Raw genomic sequence first — 20,905 nt, 5'->3', positions numbered from 1 at the left:
TAGGCATCAGAATTGACTCGACAGCACTTAACAATAAGATATAATAGCCTTTCTTCTATAAATCATTGAAGAGTAGAGATATATGACTTGCTCACTGCAAAGGTTAAGGTTGTGTATCCGCTGGGCAGGGCCATGATTCTCAGTGGTTTGGCAGTCATATGATATTGTGATCACCTCCATGATGGGATTGGATGTGAGTAGCCAGTCAGTTGAAAGAGAGTTTCCTTGGGCATGTGGCCTGCATCAAATATAAGTGGACATTCTGGCAAGGCTCATGGGCTTTTTGCTCACACTGGATCCTGCAGCTGGCTCCTGTTCATCTGACCTCTGGTTCTTGGGACTTGAGCTAGCAGCTTACCTGAGGCCTTGCCTACCAATCTTGAGATTCATCCATGTTCGCAGCCTGTGAGCGAGAGTCCTGCTCTCTGACCTGCTGATCTTGGGTCTGCCAGCCCCTGTGGCTATCCAAATCAGGAGAAGCCTCTATCCTGACCCATGGACTTGGGACATTCCAGCCTCTGCAACCGTGTAAGCCCTTTCTTTGATAGATTATAGGTATACACTTTACTGGTTTTGCTTCTCTAGAGAACCCAGCCTAAGACATTTGGTACCAAGAGTGGTTCTAGAGAAACAAAATTGTAAGGATGAGTTTTCTAAATTGGTTCTCAAGTCTGGTTAGTCTTAAAGATGTTGACTCTGCTTCCAGTAGTAAAGAGGGCACTGCTAATCCATGGTGTGAGGTAGCAATAGAAATACGCAAAATGTCACCACCAATAGATCAGGTGTTGGTGAAAGGTGAGACTGTGGGTGATTGCATGTGTGATACCTTTCTACAATTTCGTCGTAATGAGAAGTATAAGGAAGCTGGTTGATTGGTCCTACTTTCACTAGACAAACTGGTGAAAAAAAGAGATGCACCCAGGGCTTCGGAGTCAAAGCTCAAGTGCTGCATAAGCAACCTCAAAGTTTCCGGTCCTGCTTTGAAAGAAAGCCTTATTTCTTGTAGTAACAGAGCTGATGTTGCTGAAAAACAAACCCAGAATCTTATCGTAAGAGTGGCTGAATTACAATGCCAACTCAATTGCCAACCTCAAGAGATGTCTGAAGTTAAAGTGAAGGCATTGGTTGGGAAGAAATGGGATCCTGAAACTTGGGATGGGAACAAATGGGCAGATAATCAGGAAGCTGGAGACACTGAGCCCCTAAATTCTGTTGAATCACTCTTGCCAACAGAGCCAGCCCTCTCACTTCCATCTGAGGAGATTACTCCGTGTTTGTCTCCTTAGTAAAACCATTAGCCTCTCCACGCCCATCTAATGAGATTAACTCAGCTGCCCTAAAGAGCCCTTGTCTGAGTCATTGCCTGGGGCATCACCTGAGGCAGATGGTTTACAAGACATTGCTCAATGTTTTCAAAGCACTTCACCACTACCAATTTTGGCTTCTAGACCTATAACTAGACTTAAGTCCCAGTGAGCCCCAAAAGGTGAAGTATAAAGTGTAACCCAGGAGGAGGTACGCTACACTCCAAAAGAATTGCTTGACTTTTCTAATAGGTACAAGCAGAAACCTAGGGAATATGTGTGGGAATGGCTATTAAATGTGTGGGATAATGGTACAAGGAACATAAAGATGTATTAGCCTGAGTTTATTGATATTGGCCCCCTAAGCACAGATTCTTCATTCACTGTTTCAACTTGAGAAGTTAGGAAAGGATCTAATAGTTTATTTGGTTGGGTCACTGAAGCATGGATTACTCAGTGGCCTACACTAAATCAAGTTGAAGTACCAGACCTGCCTTGGTATACTGTAGGAGAAGATATCCAAAGGCTTGTGGAAATTGGCATGCTAGAGTGAATTTATCAGGTTAGACCCACAGACCCACACATGGAGTGCCCAGAGAACATACCTTTTACCACAATTGTGAGGAACAAATTTGTAAAGGGATTCCCAGCATCCTTGAAGACTGCCGTAATAGCTATTTTATGTAAGTCAGATTTGACAGTGGGAACTGCCCTAACTGAATTAAGATGCCTAACTACAATGGGGCTGATTGGACCCGTGGTATAGAGGCCAAGTGGTGGCACTCAATCGACAAAGACAAAGTTGGCATGGTTACAGTAATGGACGGTGGAGTCAAAGCAGTAATCAGAATAGTCTGACTTGCATGGACTTATGACATTGGCTACTTAGTCATGGTGTGCCTAGGAGTGAAACAGGTAGGAAATCTACTAAATATTTACTTGATCTGTACAAGTGGATGAATTCTAGGTCAAGTGAGTAGCAGTCTAACTGGGATCTCCAGAATAGAGAGTCATGGTCCCTCAATCAATTCCCAGACTTGAGCGAGTTTAAAGACCCACAACCCCTTGAATGAAGGTGATGATGGGTGCCTTTGAGGAAGGACTCCAATACACTGTCAGAATTTGTACTGTTTATCTTTCTCCCAGCCTTCCCCAAAGGGATCTATGGCCTTTTACGAGAGTGACTGTCGATTGAGGAAAAGGAAATAATCAGGCTTTTCGGGGATTACTGGATACTGTCTCTGAACTGATACTAATCCCAGGAGACCCAAAATGTCACTGTGGCCCACCAGCCAGAGTGGGAGCACATGGAGGTCAGGTTATTAAAGGAGTCTTCGCTCATGACTGTCTCACAGTACACCCAGTGGGTTCCTTAACCCATCCTGAAGTGATTTCCCCAGTTTCAGAATGCATAATTGGGATAGATATACTCAGCAACTGGCAAAACCCCCACATTGGATCCCTGACAAATGGAGTAAGGGCTATTATGGTAGGAAAAGCCAAGTGGAAGCCGTTAGAACTGCCCCTACCTAGGAAAATAATAAACCAAAAGCAATACTGCATCCCTGGAGGGATTGCAGAGATTATTACCACCATCAAGGACTAGAAACACTGGTGGCGTGGTGGTTCAGAGCAAAGGCTGCTAACCAAAAGGTTGGCAGTTTGAATCTACCAGGTGCTCCTTGGAAACTCTATGGGGCAGTTCTGCTCTGTCCTATGGGTCACTATGCGTCAGAATCAACTTGAAGGCAATGGGTTTGTTTTCTGTTTTTTGGTTCAAGGACTTGAAGGATGCAAGTGTGTTGATTCCCACCATATCCCCATTCAATTTACCTATTTTGGCCTGTACGAAAAACAGGTGGATCTTAGAGAATGACAATGAATTATTGAAAACTTAACCCGGTGGTGACTCCAATTGCAGCTGCTGTTCCAGATTTAGTTTCATTGCTTGAGCAAATTAATACATTTCCTGGTACCTGGTATGCAGCTATTGATTTGGCTAATGCCTTTTTCTTCATACCTGTTTCAAAGGACCATCAGAAGCAGTTTGCCTTCAGCTGGCAAGGCCAGCAATATACCTTCAGTTGCCTACCTCAGAGGTGCATCAGCTCTCCAGCCCTATGTCATAATTTATTCTGCAGGGACCTTGATCACCTTTCCCTTCCACAAGATGTCACACTGGTCCATTATATCAATGACATTATGCTAATTGGACATAATAAGGAGGAGGTGTCAATGACTCTGGACTTATTGTTAAAACATTTACATGCTAGAGGGTGCAAAATTAATCCCACAAAAATTCAGGTGCCTTCCACCTCAGTGAAATTTCTAGGGGGCCCAGTGGTGTGGGGAATGTCAAGATATTCCTCCTAAAGTAAAGGATAAGTTATTGCATCTGGCTCCTCCCACAACTAAAAAGGAGGCACAACACCTAGTGGGCCTCTTTGGATTTTGGAGCAACATACTCCTCATTTGGGTGTGCTACTCTGGCCTATATCAAGTGACTCAAAAAGCTGAGTGGGATCCAGAACAAGAGAAGGCTCTTCAACAGGTTCAGGCTCCCATGCAAGCCACTCTGCCCCTTGGGCCATATGATCTGGCTGATCCAATGATGCCTGAAGTGTCAGTGGCAGACAGAGATGCTGTTTGGAGTCTTTGGCAGGCCCCTACTGGTGAATCACAGTGCAGACCCTTAGGATTTTGGAGCAAAGCCCTGCCATCCTCTGCAGATAACGACTGTACTTTTGAGAAACAGCTTTTGGCTTGTTACTGAGCCTTAGTAGAGACAACTCTTAACCATGGGCCGCCAAGTCACCAGGCCATAGTGAACTGGGTAATATCTGACCCCCAGAGTCATAAAGTTGGACGTGCACAGCACCACTCCATCATTAAATGGAAGTGGTATATAAGAAATCGGGCCTGAGCAGGACCTGAAGGCACAAGTAAGTTGCATGAGGAAGTGGCCCAAATGCCCATGGTCTCCACTCCTGTCACATTACCTTCCATCTCTCAGTCTGCACCTGTGCCCTCATGGGGAGTTCCTTATGATCAGTTGACTGAAGAAGAGAAAACTCATGCCTGGTTTACAGATGGTTCTGCGCAATATGCAGGCACCACTCGCAAGTGGACAGCCGCAGGACTACAACCCCTTTCTGGGGCCTCCCTGAAGGACATTGGTGAAGGGAAATCCTCCCAATGGGCAGAAATTCAAGCAGTGCACCTGGTTGTTCAATTTGCTTGGAAGCAGAAATGGCCAGATGTGCGATTGTATACTGATTCATGTGCTGTGGTCAATGGTTTGGCTGGATGGTCAGGGACTTGGAAGGAACATGATTGGAAAATTGGAGACAAGGAGGTGTGGGGAAGAGGTATGTGGATAGACTTCTCTGAATGGGCCAAATAAATGAAGATATTTATGTCCCATGTGAATTCTCACCAAAGGGTGACCTTAGCAGAGGAGAATTTTAACTATCAAGTGGATAGGATGATGCATTCTGTGGAAACCAGTTATCCTCTTTCCCCAGCTACTCATATCATTGCTCAATGGGATTATGAACAAAGTGGCCAAGGTGGCAGGGATGGAGGTTATCCATGGGTTCAGCAAAATGGGCTTCCACTCACCAAGGCCAGCTTGGCTACAGCCACTGCTGAGTGCCCAATCTGCCAGCTGCAGAGACCAATACTGAGTCCCTGATATGGCACCATCCCTCCAGGTAACCAGCCAGCAACCTGTTGGCAAGTTGATTACATTGGACGACTTCCATCATGGAAAGGGCAGCGTTTTGTTCTTATTGGGATGGACACTTTGGTTATGGATTTGCCTTCTTTGCACACAATGCTTCTGCCAAAACTACCATCCATGGACTTATAGAATGCCTTATCCCCATCATAGTATCCCACACAGCATTGTCTTGAATCAAGGGACTTACTTCACAGCAACTGAAATGTGGCAATGGCCCCATGCTCATGGAATTCACTGATCGTCTTACCATGTTCCCCATCATCCTGAAGCAGCTGGTTAGACAGAACAATGAAATGGCCTCCTAAAGACATAATTATGGTGCCAGCTAGGTGGCAACACATTGCAGGGTTGGGGCAATGTTCTCCAGGAGGTTTTATATGCTCTAAACCAGCATCCAATATATGTTGCTCTTTCTCCCATAGCAAGGATTCATGGGTCCAGGAATCAAGGAGTGGAAATGGGAGTGGTACCACTCACTACTACCCCTAGTGACTCACAAGATTTTTGCTTCCTGTCCCTGTGACCTTATGCCCTGTGGATCTAAAGCTCTTAGTTCCAAAGGAAGGAATGCTCCCACCTGGAGACACAAAACTAATTCCAATGAACTGGAAGCTAAGAATGCCACCTGGCCACTTTGGGCTCCTTATGCCTCTGGATCAACAGGCAAAGAAAGGAGTTACCATACTCCCGATTACCAAGAGAAAATCAGATTGATATTACATAATGGAGGTAAAGAAGAGTATGTCTGGAATGTAGAAGATCCCTTAGAGCGTCTCTTAGTACTGCCATGGCTTGTGATTAAAGTCCATGGAAAACTGCAGCAACCCAATTCCTACATGACTGCTAATGGCCCAGACCCTTACAGGAATGAAGGTTTTGGTCACCTCACCAAGCAAAGAACCACGACCGACCAGCTGAGGTATCTGCTGAGGGAAAAGGAAATACAGAATGAGTGGTGGAAGAAGGTAGTTCTAAATACCAGTTACAACCACGTGACCAGTTGCAGAAACTGTAATTTTTATGAGTATTTCTGCTTTGTATGTGTACATCCAATATTTTTCTTCATTTATAAAATATAAGATGTAAACAGTGCTAAAGCATTTTCAGTTGCGTGTTCACTGTATCATGTTAGGTGCAAGTATGACTTATCATTATCTTTATTCAGAGATTGTATATGGTTTAAGGAGATGTATACAGGTACCAAGTTGACAAGGGGTGGACTGTGATGGTTAGGTTGTGTGTCAACTTGCATGGGGCATGATTCTCAGTGGTTTGGCAGTTATATGATGCTGTGATCACCTCTATGATGGAATCTGATATGCGTAGCCAGCCAGTTTAAAATGAGTTTCCTTGGGTGTGTGGCCTGTATTGAATATAAGTGGACATTCTGGCAAGGCTCATGGGTTTTTTGCTCACACTGGATCCTGCAGCTTTCTCCTGTTCATCTGACCTCTGGTTCTTGGGACTTGAGCTAGCAGCTTACCTGAGGTCTTGCCTGGCAATCTTGGGATTCACTGATCTTTGCAGCCTCAGAGTAAGAGCTCTGCTCTCTGACCTACTGATCTTGGGTTCACCAGCCCCTGTGGCTACGTGAAACAGAAGCCTCTATCCTGACTCACGGACCTGGGACTTTCCAGCCTCTACAACCGTGTGAGCCATTTCCTTGATAGAAATCTCTCTCTCTCTCTATATATATATATTTATACACTTTACTGGTTTTGCTTCTCTAGAGAACCCAGCCTAAGTCACTCACATATGCATTTTATTTATACAAAGAAATTCAACACACGTTTATGGCAACATTATTGACCTAGTTACCCATTATTCATTGCTCTTGAGTTGATTCCAACTCACGGTAACTCCATATGTTACAGAATAGAACCGCTCCATAGGGTTTTCTTGGCTGTAGTCTTTACAAAAGCAGATCGCCAGGACTTCCTTCCAAAGTGCCACCAGATGAGTTTGAACTGCCAACTTTTAGGTTAGAAGTTGAGTGTAAATCATTCGTGCCACCCAGATACGTAATGACATATGCCAACTGGTAAATGTGGAAGTTCTTAGACATCCCTTCATGAACTTCCAGATTAGCGGAGAAAACTGGAATAAGTAAACAATAACAAAACAACAGGGTAAGCTATGGGTTAGCAAAGATAGACATATAAGCTTCCAGAGGATTCAGAGAAACTTTATGGAGATGATCTCTGAGCAGCTTTCAAGGAATGAGGAGGAATTAACCAGGTGAAGAAAGGTCAAGAGCATTCTCAACTGAGGGAGATCATTCCAGACAGAGGACATAGAAAGTGTAAGGAAAAGAGGCATAAAGCAACCTTATGTGTGAGGGAAAACAGAAGTGTGGTTTACAATAGATTAGATGGAGAGATAAATTGGATCAGGATATTGGTGGCTTTGGATACCTTGGTAACTTTTTTCTTATAAGCATCATAACATGCACATAGAATAAGAGTTTAGCAAATCTGAACTACCAACTACTACTCGTTCCATTTAGTCACTGAAAGCTAAGTTCTGCTAAATGTTTGCTTCATTTTATGTCTGTAGGGGAAGACAGTTGGCTTTCTTCTTGGCCCTGAATTCTAGTTGACCCAAGATTTTTCATGACTGCTGCCTCTCTCCTCCAACTTGCTTCCAGCCATTGTTTAGAAATAAGACATTGAATCCATGTTTTATTGTGTTGTAAAAGACCAAATCTTGTCATACTGATAGTTCTTAACATCTCCTTCTTCCCTCATGGTGACTGTCTCCTCGATTTTAGAGGGAGTCGTTTTAAAGAAAAAAAGACCTTTAAGGAAAACATTTTAAAACCACTAAGCAAATCAGCTTTCATTTTATTAAATCAAGTTATAAACGTTCTTTAAAAAATTAATGCTGATATGATTCGTTCAACAAAATCTCATCGAGCACCTGTAATCTCTAGTCAAGGCTCGTTATTTGCCATAGCTATGTCCTATAAAGTTGCCAGGAACGTTGAATTAGCAAATACGGAATCATTTCTTTTAGGCAAAACACAGCGTTAGGTTTCTGTGAGCCTCTGGTCACAATGTTGTTATCAACCATTCAGTACAAAGCCCTGTTTTATGTGTACTTCTGTTTAAAGACACCTTGTTTAATGTGTATTGATTCATTAACATTGCACTCATTGCCAATAGCAGTATAACTCATGCCTAAACAAAGCTTATCTAACACACATTTTCTCCATAAGGCACATTGCAGCCTTCCTGTGCTTAGGAACACTAGACAGCACTTTACCACTATGCTTGGGGGCCATGTTAAACAGAAAAATCACCAGCAAAAAGCTTGAAAATGTGGTAACGTGACAGTAAATAGAACTCAAAAAGGACATCTGTTTCAGTATGAGAGCTGAAACAATGCAGAGCATCACCTTGTTTGACCTAAGCTGAGAATGTGTATGTCGGGCAATTGAAGATTTTTGCCTCTCTGAGAATGTCTGTAAATGACCACAAAACTGCCATGAGTATTGATTTTGAGGTTACAAATAAATTCTACCAAGTAGATAAATTTGCAAATATGGAACCCACGAATGATGAGGATTGACTATATCTTTGTCCTGTCTCTAAAAAAGAAAAGGAAAAAATCTGTGTAAGTTACAGAAAGCCAGTGGCTTCATAGGAAACAGCAGTTAGAGAAGTTGCCTGGTGAATCTCCACTTCTTCCTCACCTCTGTGCTTCCCTAATTCAGTAATCAAGAGCTCTTATGATGGTTCACCTGAGTCTTAACATAACACACACACTTCTACCCAATACCTGAAATTCATTCCTTTGGGATGTGTTGGCCTCTCCAAAAAGTTTGGTTTTTAAATGGAAACACCTGTATTTGTATGGGTGTCTGTGCGCACGCACGTGGGCATAGGCACATACGTGTAACACAGGGATCGACAAACTTTTTCTGTAAAGGTGCCAAACCAAAAAACCAAACCGTTGCCTTTGAGTCGATTCTAACTCATAGTGACCCTACAGGACAGAATAGAACTGCCCCATAGGGTTTCCAAGGCTGTAATCTTTATGGAAGCAGACTGCCACATCTTTCTCCCTTTATGGAAGCGGACTGCCACATCTTTCTCCTACGGAGCAGCTGGTCGGTTTGAACCGCTGACTTTTCAGTTAGCAGCCAAGCACTTAACCACTGCACCACCAGGGCTCCTTTACAAATGTACCAAAAAAAAAATCCCACTGCCATCAAGTTGATTTCAACTCATAGTGACCCTACAGGACAGAATAGAACTGCCCCATAGGGTTTCCAAGGCTGTAATCTTTATGGAAGCAGATTGCCACATCTTTCTCCTGTGGAGCAGCTGGTGAGTTCAAACTGCCAACCTTTCGGTGAGCAACCAAACTGTTTAACCACTGCACCAACTAGTCAACTCTGCTGTTGGAACATTTCTTGGCACTTAAATTTGAATTTCATATAATTTTCACATGTCATAAAATATTATCCTTCTTTGTTTTTTTTTCCCACCATTTAAAAATGTAAAAACCACTCTTAGCTCATGGGTCATACAAAAAATAGGTGTTGGGTCTAATTTGGTCCATGGGCCATTGTTTGCTGACCCCTGGTACAACACATTCACTCCTTAACAAAGAAAATATCCTTTCAGGTGAGATGAGAAGGCAGAGGGGGACAGGAGCTGGTTGAATGGTGATGGGGAATACAGGGTGGAGAGGAGGGGTGTGCTGTCTCATTAGGGGGAAAGCAGCTAGGAGTACATAGCAAGGGTGCATGTAAGTTTTTGTATGAGAGACTAATCTGATTTGTAAACTTTCACTTAAAGCACAATAAATAAAAAAAATACAAAAATTTAAAAAAATGTATCCTTTCATTTATCCCAGCCTGAGCCATGAGGATAGCTAGGCTCTCTTGGGGTGAGCACTGTGCTGAATTAAGGAAACAGTGGAATAAAGGGAGAGGACAATGCAGACAAGAGATATCTGAGATCAATGAACTTAAACTTATCCAAGTTGAGCCCAGTGGTTTTCAACCTTGGCTGCATATTGGAATCACCTGGGAAGCTTTAACAAACACTGACGCCTAGGTCCCACCTCCGGAGATTCTAATGTGATTATTCTGTGGTATGGCTTGGGCAAGGGGATTTTTAAAAGTGCCAGAGGTGGTTCAGATGTGCAGCCTAGGGTAAGATCCACTCATCTCGCAGAAGACTGTTGACAAAGACATAGCACTTTGGGACCACCGAAGAATGGAAACTTGAGCTATGTTGTGCTTCTTTCCCTTTTTTGTCTCATCTTCAATACTTCTTTCCAATGTAGCAGGCTTGCCTCGCTTTCTGTCTACAACAACCCTTGCTTGTCTTTCCTGCATATTCATTTTGGATCGAAAATAACTAAAAGGAGTTAAGAAAACTCATGAACTTCAGAAAGAATATCATGTGTTATCTGGATGTCATTATCCCAATGAGTTTTAGTATCTCTCAGGTTAACGCTGCCTTTTGGTTGAGCTGCCTCAGAGGAGCACTCATTCAATCATGCAGGCATAGGCTCAACATTGTCAGCCTACTCAGGAAAAGCTGGATTGTAGGAAATTAATTCCTGGCTATAATTCCTGGGAGACTGTTACATAAACCAGAAAGGCAACTCATTAAATTGTAGTCTTTGTCTCCTGTCTTTGCATCCCCTGTCCAGAAATGGATGTACCTGGGAAGCCATTATCAAGTTTTTTGCCCAGCATGGAATTAGAGATAATAAAACAGAAGGCTTTTAAAGTATATTTTGTAAGCTATGGTAAGGTAGATGAGACCCTTTCCTACCTTAGGCCATGTGTCTTTCAGGTAGCCCAGAATATCTAAGCTCCCCAGACACTGTCGACATGGATAACTTCTTGAATAAGAAACAGCATAAAGCTGGTTCTTAGGAGGCAGGGGTCAAGTATATCCCCACTTTCCAACTTCTTCATCGTTTCTGACGCCAGCCACTTTGCCCACAGCACTCTTTTTCTCTGCTGGGTTTGATAATTCACTGTAAAGTCTCACAGAGCTCACAGGCTGTATTTACAATCATGTGGTTTATTACTACCACATGTCTGTCAGTTTGTCATACTGTGGTGGCTTGTGTATTGCTGTGATGCTGGAAGCTGTGCCACCGGTATTTCAAATACCAGCAGGGTCACCCATGGTGCACAGGTTTCAGCAGAGCTTCCAGACTAGCATAAAAGGATACGTTTCAGGATCAGCATCAGAAAGAGGTACACAGGCAAGGTCTAGAAGGATCCACAAAGGAGAGCTTCCATTTTCCCAAGGGGAGCATGTTCATCCCTTTATCAACCAGGGCAGCTCTCAGCCCGAACAGCCCTGAGAGCAGGAAAAGCTCCTTAAGCCCCCGGGTTCCAGGGCTTTTACCACCCAGGCCATGCATTTCTTATCAGTTACCAGGTGGGCTCCTTGCCAGGCCGGTGTCCAGCAAATACTCGGGGGTAGTCAATACACCTTAATCATTTAGGAAGTCCCCTAAGGTTATTTTTCCAAAAACCAAGAGCAGAGGCCAAATAAGGGAATTCATTGCACCACAGGGTCATTGTCCCACATTTTAGACCCTACTGTAGTGAGATAAGGAGCCCTGGTGATGCAGTGGTTAAGAGATCGCCTGCTAACCAAAAGGTTGGCAGTTCGAGTCCACCAACCGCTCCTTAGAACCCTATGATACAGTTCTACTCTGTCCTATAGGGTCTCTATGACTCGGAATCGACTTGACGGCAATGGATTTGGTTTAGGTAGTGAGATAAATGTATTTCTTTTTTGGCAATTTCCACTTTACCAAATTTTACCTTAAAAGTTTGTTGGCACTGATTTATAAATATTTCTTATTTAAGTATCACTAAATTTCTATTTGGAGCCCTGGCAGTGCAGTGATTAAGAGCTATGACTGCTAACCAAAAGGTTGGCAGTGTGAATCTACCAGCCAGGGTTGCTCTGAGTCGGAATTGACTGACAGCAGTGGGTTTGGTTTAACCTTCTATTACATTAATTTAGACTTGAGGAAGGTTTTATCCTCTTCCTATTTCACAGTCTCTGAGTGGCAAAGATTAGTGTCTTTTAAGTCTTATTTTATATTACATCTAAAAGAGCTGGCACCCAAATATTTATAATAATCTCCTTCATTGGACTAAACCTTTCTTTAGACTAATCCAACTGAAATAACCAACCAAGAGGAAACCATTCCTCAGAAGCTTACGGTAAATGTCATGAACAAATGTAAAAGTATATCATTTTCGAGATAATGCTGCTGGCAGCAATGATTTTCAGCAGCTGACATACAGTCACAGGAATTTTATTTTATCCTTATTATGGGATATCATCTTGAATGTTATCACAAGAATTAATCAGCTTCTGTCAGAGCTTCTGTATAAGTAGGACTTTTGGTTTCAGCAAGGCTTATCCACAGTGGAGATATTCTCAAAACTGCCTGGGTCTGGGAGGACCTTCAGCACAACCACAAGTAGTCCCTTTGGATAGCATAACTTCTTGGCTCAAGATTCATCCCTAACCTTTCTTTCTTTTTTTAGGAGATTTTACTTAAAACAATGAGATATTTTTTGTGGTAATACTGTTTTGAGAATAAAGAACATACAGGTCACAGCACAGCACCATTGAATAGATCTCTAAACCCCTTGGAAGTAGGACCTCTGAAGCCTTGAGATGAGCAGGAACACTTAGAAAGATATGAATATGGTTAACTGTAGTAAAATTTAAGAAATATAGGAACTGAGGTGGGAGGACTCAGAAAAATCACCAAGAAATTTAGGTTAGCAAATTGTGTCACATCTATTTAGCCATGAAGTTTTATTCTCTTATTGTCAAAATCAAAAGACACACTGGGGTCTTAAATGCTAGCAAGCAGCTATCTAAGATCCATCAATTGGTCTCAACCCACCTGGAGCAAAAGAGAATGAAGAACACCAAAGACACAAGGTAATTATAAGCCCACAGAACAGAAAGGACCACATAAATCAAAGACTGCATCAGCCTGAGACCAGAAGAACTAGATGGTGCCTGGCTACAACCGATGACTGCCCTGACAGGGAACACAACAGAAAACCCATAAGGGAGCAGGAGAGCAGTGGGATGTGCAGACCTCAAATTCTCGTAAAAAGACCAGACTTAATGGTCTGACTGAGACTAGGAGGACCCCAGAGGTCATGGTCCCCAAACCTTCTGTTGCCCCAAGGCAGGAACCATTCCCAAAGCCAACTCTTCAGACAGGGATTGGACTGGACGATAGGATAGAAAATGATACTGGTGAGGAGTGAGCTTATTGGATCAAGTAGACACATGAGACTATGGGGGCAGCTTCTGTCTGGAGGGGAAATGAGAGGGCAGAGGGGGACAGAAGCTGGCTGAATGGACATGGAAATAAAGGGTGGAAAGAAGGAGTGTGCTGTCTTATTAGGGGGAAAGCAACTAGGAGTATATAGCAAGGTGTATACACATTTTTATATGAGACTGACTTGATTTGTAAACTTTCACTTAAAAGCACAATAAAATTAAAAAAAAAACCAAAAGACACAGTAACAGACCCTTCTGAGCAGAGTCCATAGTAATATAATTTAGTCAGGGTGCCATCTCTAGAAAGAGAAAGCCAGAGACTCTTTCTATGTAGCATCAAAGGAGTGCTGCCTAGATGGTTTTCATCATTCTCTTAAGCAAATTCCAAGAAATTAACTCCTCTTTTCGATTATCCTCTTGGTAGTTCATTCTATCAGTGTATAATCTGCCTGATTGGAATGGATTTGATTTTGGTTAAATGATAAGTAAGCAGTATGAGAAACTAGAATGGGCATAGGCTTTGGGTGGGCAACAATCCTTAGTTTTTATCCTGACTTTGTCACGTACTAATTGTCTGACAGTGTGGTGTGGTGTATGCGTGTACATGTGTGTGCACGTATGGAGTAATTACTTAACCTCTCCAAAACTGTTTCTTCATCTTTAAGACAGAAATGTTCATACCTTTTTACAAGGCTGTTGGGGGATGGAAACTAACACCCAGAAGATACTCAGTAAATGGCAGCTGCTGTTTGCATGATTATTGAGGGTGGTGGTGGCTGGTAGTATCAATCAGGGCATATTCGTTTAGGTGGCTTCTCTGGCTCAGAGCCTGGAAAAACATACGAGGTGCAGTTGACAACTCCAGAAGCCATTGTCTACTCTTTCTTAACCAGATGTATCTTCTGGTAATGACACATGCACATTTATTCTTTTTAAAATCATTCTCTTTCATTTACTCCTTTTAGCCTCTCCCTTGATTGGCTCTATTGTAAATCCTGATCACTATTAAGTATCACTGTTGTGCTTTATCAGTAAGGCACACTATTATAAATGCATTCATAACTCATTAAAATAATTACTGATGGAAAGCAAAGCTCGTAAGGGATTATATTATACTACTTAGCATATTTTGAGCTCACTGAGAGTAAGGAATAAAATAAGAATGAACATTTCCCTTAATGTAACTTTTCAAAACTAATGTTTACTTATGCTCCGTTTAATAAGAACATTATGATCATCTCTAAGGCAAGAACTGTTTTCTCCTAATGATTATTGAATGGAATTGAATCACATTCAGCAAATATGAAAGTGATTCAAGCCCATGTAACACGTCATTATTTTTATAACACATTTATTGAACGTATACCACGAGTTAGACAATAAAACAACACAGGGAATTAAAATATGATTTTTAATCATCTATTAAACATGTACGGAGAGGCCACTTTGCACCAACGCATTATGAAAGTGCAGGAGATGTCATGGTAAATATGAAATGGATTCTATCCCCAAGGAGCTCACAGTTGCAAATAGCACTAAGGCCAACACAAATGGATCAACTGGGTAGTCAAAAAAAAAAAAAAGTCACGTAGTTTTTAAATAGTTTGGCAAAGACTGTACGTCCACAGGAACTAACTAGAGCAGAGGTTGACAAGGCCTGTGCTTGATAGGAAAGGACTGACTGAGAAGGCTGGAGTTCATCTGTGCCTTCAGGGATAGGGAAGACTTGAATAGACAGAGACAGGCAAAAAGGGCACATCAGGTGGAGAGAAAGTGAGCAAGAGCCTTAGGGGTAGACATGAGCCTGATGAGTTGATAAAATTGTAAGAAATTTTGACCAGCTGGGAAAACACTGGTTAGCAGTGGGAAATAAAGTTGGAAAGCTAGGTTGAAGCTCAGTTATGAAGACACTGGTGTCAGACAAACGAGATTGAACCTAGGGAGCCCCTGAAGGTCTTTGAGGAGGAAGGCAATATGATAATTCCTGACCAGTCCTAGTGTGGCTCTTGTGTACTTCATGTGTTTCACATGTCCTCATCATTTTCCTTGTAAGCTTTTCCCTGCCTCTGTCTTTGGGAGCTGCTCTGTTTCCATGTCAGATTCAAAATATGCTTTATTTTTAGGGGAAGCACCGGTTCATCAGATCTCAATGACCAAGAAGCTGGTCCTGGGACCTCGAAGGGCAGCCGGAATGAATGCATGACCCCAGTCACTCAAAGGTCACCAGCCCCGAGCACACGCAGCAGGACCTCAGTCGTCAGTAGAGTAAGTGCACTAACATGAAAAGACCCCCAGCATCTGGAACTCGATCTCACCACCATAGTATGGCTGGGTTGGAGCTCTCCATATATCAGAGCATGTTTTAATGCTGTTTAACGGTAAGCTTGTTTTTCAGGACTGAACCCCCTGTTTCCTTAGATCCTGGCAGAAAGCCCAAAGCTAAAAGGAAAGGACAGGACCAGGCTCAAAGGTGGTATTTGTATGGTCAGGTTTAAATGGCCATATGGTTTAAGTAAATATAAAGAACTTTTAGTAGTCTCTGATTTTGAGCATCTATGTTACTTCACAGAACAGATATTCACAAGTTGACTGCATTAAATTTTTCCGAGCTGATTTAAACAGGGAAAAGTAGAACCTTGAAATCTTTTTTTTTTTAATTGTACTTTAGATGAAGGTTTACAGAACAAACTAGCTTCTCATTAAAATTTAGTACACATACTGTTTTGTGACATTGGTTACCAACCCCACGACATGTCAACACTCTACCTTCTCCACCTTGGGTTCCCTATTACCAGCTTTCCTGTCCTTCCTGCCTTCTAGTCCGTGCCCCTGGGCTGGTGTAGCCCTTCAGTCTTGTTTTGTTTTATGGGCCTGTCTAATCTTTGGCTGAAGGGTGAACCTAAGGAGTGACTTCATTACTGAGCTAAAAGGGTATCCGGGGGCCATACTTTCAGGGTTTCTCCAGTCTCGGTCAGGCCAAAGACTCTTCAACATTTGTTATTTTCTGTTTTTTTTCATTCGTGCCAGTAATGCTGAGGTGAGATGGTATCTCATTGTGGTTTTGATTTGCATTTCTCTGATAGCTTGTGATTGCGAGCGTTCCCTCATGTGTCTGTTGGCTGCTTGAATGTCTTCTTAAGTGAAGTGTCTGTTCATTTCCTTTGCCCATTTTTTTTATTGTGCTTTAAGTGAAAGTTTATAAACCAAGTCAGTCTCTCATACAAAAACTTACATACACCTTGCTAAATACTCCTAGTTGCTCTGCCTGTAATGAGACAGGACAGTCCTTCCCTCCACTCTCTGTTTTCGTATCCATTCAGCCAGCTTCTGACCCCCTCTGCCCTCTCATCTCTTCTCCAGATAGGAGGTGACCACATAGTCTCATGTATCTACTTGATCCAAGAAGCTCACTCCTCACAACTATCATTTTCTATCTATCCCATAGCCCAGTCCAATCCCTGTCTGAAGAGATGACTTTGGGAATGGTTCCTGTCTTGGGCTAACAGAAGGTCTGGGGACCATGACCTCTGGGGTCCTTCTAGTCTCAGTCAAACCATTAAGTCTGGTCTTTTTACGAGAATTTGAGGTCTGCATCATACTGCTCTCCTGCTCCCTCAGGGGGTTCTCTGTTGCGTCCCGTGAGGGCAGTCATCGGTTCTAGCCGAACACCATCTAGTTCTTCTGGTCTCAGGCTGATGTAGTCTCTGGTTTATGTGGCTTTTGGGCTCGTAATTACCCTGTGTCTTTGACGTTCTTTATTTTCCTTTGCTCCAGGTAGGTTGAGACCAATCGATACAACTTAGATGACCGTTTGCTAGCGTTTAAGACCCCAGACACCAATCTCCAAAGTGGGATGCAGAATGTTTTCTTAATAGATTTTATTATGCCAGTTGGCTTAGATGTCCCCTGAAACCATGGTCCCCAAACCCCCGCTCTGCTGTGCTGGCCTTCGAAGCATTCAGTTTATTCAGGAAGCTTCTTTGCTTTTGGTTTAGTCCAGTTGTGCTGACCTCTCCTGTATTGTGTGTTGTCTTTCCCTTCACCTAAAATAGTTCTTATCTACTATCTAATTAGTGAAAACCCCTCTCCCTCCCTCCCTCCCCCCTCTCGTAACCATCAAAGAGTATTTTCTTCTCTGTTTAAACTATTTCTTGAGTTCTTGTAATAGTGGTCTCATACAATATTTGTCCTTTTGCAACTGACTAATTTCGCTCAGCATAATGCCTTCCAGATTCCTCCATGTTATGAAATGTTTCACGGATTCATCATTGTTCTTTATCGATGTGTAGTATTCCATTGTGTGAATATACCATAGTTTATTTATCCATTCATCCATTGATGGGCACCTTGGTTGCTTCTGCCTTTTTGCTGTTGTAAACAGTGCTGCATGTATCTGTTCGTGTAAAGGCTCTTATTTCTCTAGGATATATTCCAAGGAGTGGGATTGCTGTATCGTATGGTAGTTCTATTTCTAGCTTTTTAAGGAAGCGCCAAATTGATTTCCAAAGTGGTTGTACCATTTTACATTCCCACCAGCAGTGTATAAGTGTTTCAGTCTCCCCACAAGCTCCCCAACATTTACTATTTTGTGTTTTTTGGATTAATGCCAGCCTTGTTGGAGTGAGATGGAATCTCATTGTAGTTTTGATTTGCATTTCTCTAATGGCTAATGATCGTGAGCATTTCCTCATGTATCTGTTAGCTACCTGAATGTCTTCTTTAGTGAAGTGCCTGTTCATATCCTTTGCCCATTTTTTAATTGGGTTGTTTGTCTTTTTGTAGTTGAGTTTTTTGCAGTATCATGCAAACTTTAGAGATCAAACGCTAATCGGAAATGTCATAGCTAAAAACTTTTTCCCAGTCTGTAGGTAATCTTTTTACTCTTTGGATGAAGTCTTTGGATGAGCATAGGTGTTTGATTTTTAGGAGCTCCCAATTATCTAGTTTGTAGTTAGTAATGTTTTGTATAGTGTTTATGCCATGTTTTAGGGCTCCTAGCATTGTCCCTATTTTTCCTTCCATGATCTTTATCATTTTAGATTTTATATTTAGATCTTTGATCCATTTTGAGTTAGTTTTTGTGCATGGTGTGAGGTATGGGTCTTGTTTCATTTTTTTGCAGATGGATATTCAGTTGTGCCAGCACCATTTGTTAAACAGACTGTCGTTTCCCCATTTAACTGACTTTGGGCCTTTGTCAAATATCAGCTGCTCATATGTGGATGGATTTAAGTCTGGATTCTCAATTCTGTACCACTGGTCTATGTATCTTTTGTTGAACCAGTACCAGCCTGTTCCTTTGCCCATTTTTTAATGGAATCATTTGTCTTTTTGTTGTAGAGGTGTTGGATTTTCCTGTAGATTTTAGAGATTAGACCTTTGTCAGATTTGTCATAGCCAAAACTTTTTTCCCAGTCTGTATGTTCTTTTTTTACTCTTTTGGTGAAGTCTTTTGATGAGCATAAGTGTTTAATTTTTAGAAGATCCCAGTTAGCTAGCTTATATTCTGGAGTTTGTGTGTTGTTAGTTATGGTTTGTGTCCTGTTAATGCCATGTGTTAGGGCCTCTAGCGTTGATCCTATTTTTTCTCCTATTATCTTTATAGTTTTTGGTTTTATATTTAGGTCTTTGATCCATTTTGAGTTAGCTTTTGTGTATGGTGTGAGGTATGGGTCTTGATTCTTTACTTTGTAGATGGGCATCCAGTTTTGCCAGCACCGTTTGTTAAAAAGACTGACTTTCCCACAGTTGGTGCACTTTGGGCCCTTGTTAAAGATCAGGTGACTATAGGTGGATGGATTTACATCTGGGTATTCAATTTTGTTCCATTAGTCAATGTATCTGTCATTGTACCAGCACCAGGCTATTTTGACTACCATAGCTGTATAGTAGGTTCTGAAGTCAGGTAGTACGAGTCCTCCTACTTTATTCTTCTTCTTCAGTAATTTTTTATTTATCCAGAGCATCTTCCCTTTCCATATAAAGTTAATGATTAGTTTTTCCATCTCTTTAAAGAATGTTGGTATTTGGATCAGGATTGCATTGTATTTGTGGATTGCTTTGGTAGAATTGTCATTTTCACAATGTTGACTCTACCCATCCATGAGCATGGTATGTTTTTCCATTTGTGGTGATCTTTTTTGGTTTCTTGCAGTAGTGTTTTGTAGTTTTCTTTGTGTAGGTCTTTTACATCCCTGGTTAGATTTATTCCTAAGTATTTTATTTTTTTAGGGGTCACTATAAATGGTATTGTTTTCCTTATTTCTTTTTCCAACTAATTTTTGTATGTTTATCTTGTATCCTGATGCTCTGCTGAGTCTGTTAGTTCCAGACATTTTCTCATGAAGTCTTTTGGGTTTTCTATGTATAGTATCATATCATCCACAAATAGGGGCAGTTTTACTTCTTCATTACCAATTTGAATGACCTTTATTTCTTTTTCTTGCCTTATCGCTTTAGCTAGGACTTCCAGCACAGTGTTAAATAGGAGTGGTGATAAAGGCATCCTTGTCTTGTTGCTGTTTTCAAGGGGAATGTTTTCAGCCTCTGTCCATTAAGAATGATGTTGGTTGTTGCTTTTGTATAGATGCCCTTTATTATGTTGAGGAATCTCCCTTCTATACCTATTTTATAGAGAGTTTTTATCAGGAATGGGTGTTGGACTTTGTTGAATACCTTTTCTGTGTTGACTGAGATGATCACATGATTCTTTTATTTATGTGGTGGATTGCATTGATGGATTTTCTAATGTTGAACCATCCTTGCATAACAGGTATGAATCTCACTTGGTTGTGGTGTATTTTTTTTTATATGATGCTGAATTGTATTGGTTAGAGTTCTGTTGAGAATTTTTGCATCTATATCCATGAGAGATATTGGTCTGTAATTTTCTTTTTTTGTGGTGTCTTTGCCTGGTTTTGGTATCAGGGTTATGCTGACTTCATAGAATGAATTTGGAAGTATCCTTTCCTTTTCAATGTCCTGAAATAATTTGAATAGTACTGGTATAAGCTCTTCTCTGAATATTTGGTAGAACTCTCCAGTGAAGCCATCTGGGCCAGGGCTTTTATTTTTATTGGCAGTTTTATTACCTTTTCAATCTCTTCTCTTGTAATGGGTCTGTTCAGATTTTCAATATCCTTTTGTGTTAGTTTGAGTAGGTAGTGTGTTTCTAGAAATTTGTCCATTTCCTTTAGGTTTTCAAATTTGTTGGAGTGTGGTTTTTCATAGTACTCTGTTATGATCCTTTTTATTTCAGTTGGGTCTGTTGTAGTGTCCCCATTTCATTTCTTATTTGGGTTACCTGTTTTTCTTTTGTCAAATAGGCCAGTGGTTTGTCAATTTTGTTGATCCTTTCAAAGAACCAACTTTTGGTTTTGTTGATTCTTTCTATTGTTTTTCTCTTCTCTATTTCATTTATTTCTGCTCTGATCTTTATTATTTCTTTTCTTCTGGTGGCTGTGGGCTTCTTTTGCTGCCCTCTTTCTCTTTTTTCTAGTCGTATAGCTAATGTTTTGATTTTGTCCCTTTCTTCTTTTTTGATACGTGCATCT

At 41.5% G+C, this 20,905-nt stretch overlaps 1 protein-coding gene across 6 annotated transcripts in view; it reads left to right on the top strand.

The window, feature by feature from the left end:
- Positions 1-20,905, top strand: part of SYTL5 (synaptotagmin like 5) — a 640,677-nt gene that overhangs the window by 216,202 nt on the left and 403,570 nt on the right. For all 6 annotated transcript variants that reach the window (XM_049873446.1, XM_049873447.1, XM_049873450.1 and 3 more), the window contains one exon: positions 15,476-15,617. In XM_049873446.1, coding sequence (XP_049729403.1) covers positions 15,476-15,617 — 142 coding nt within the window. The remainder of the gene's footprint in view (positions 1-15,475; positions 15,618-20,905) is intronic.

This window comes from Elephas maximus, chromosome X, assembly GCF_024166365.1.
Source record: "Elephas maximus indicus isolate mEleMax1 chromosome X, mEleMax1 primary haplotype, whole genome shotgun sequence".
In the NCBI taxonomy this organism is placed as follows: Eukaryota; Metazoa; Chordata; class Mammalia; order Proboscidea; family Elephantidae; genus Elephas; species Elephas maximus.
This window is presented reverse-complemented; position numbering and strand designations above follow the sequence as displayed.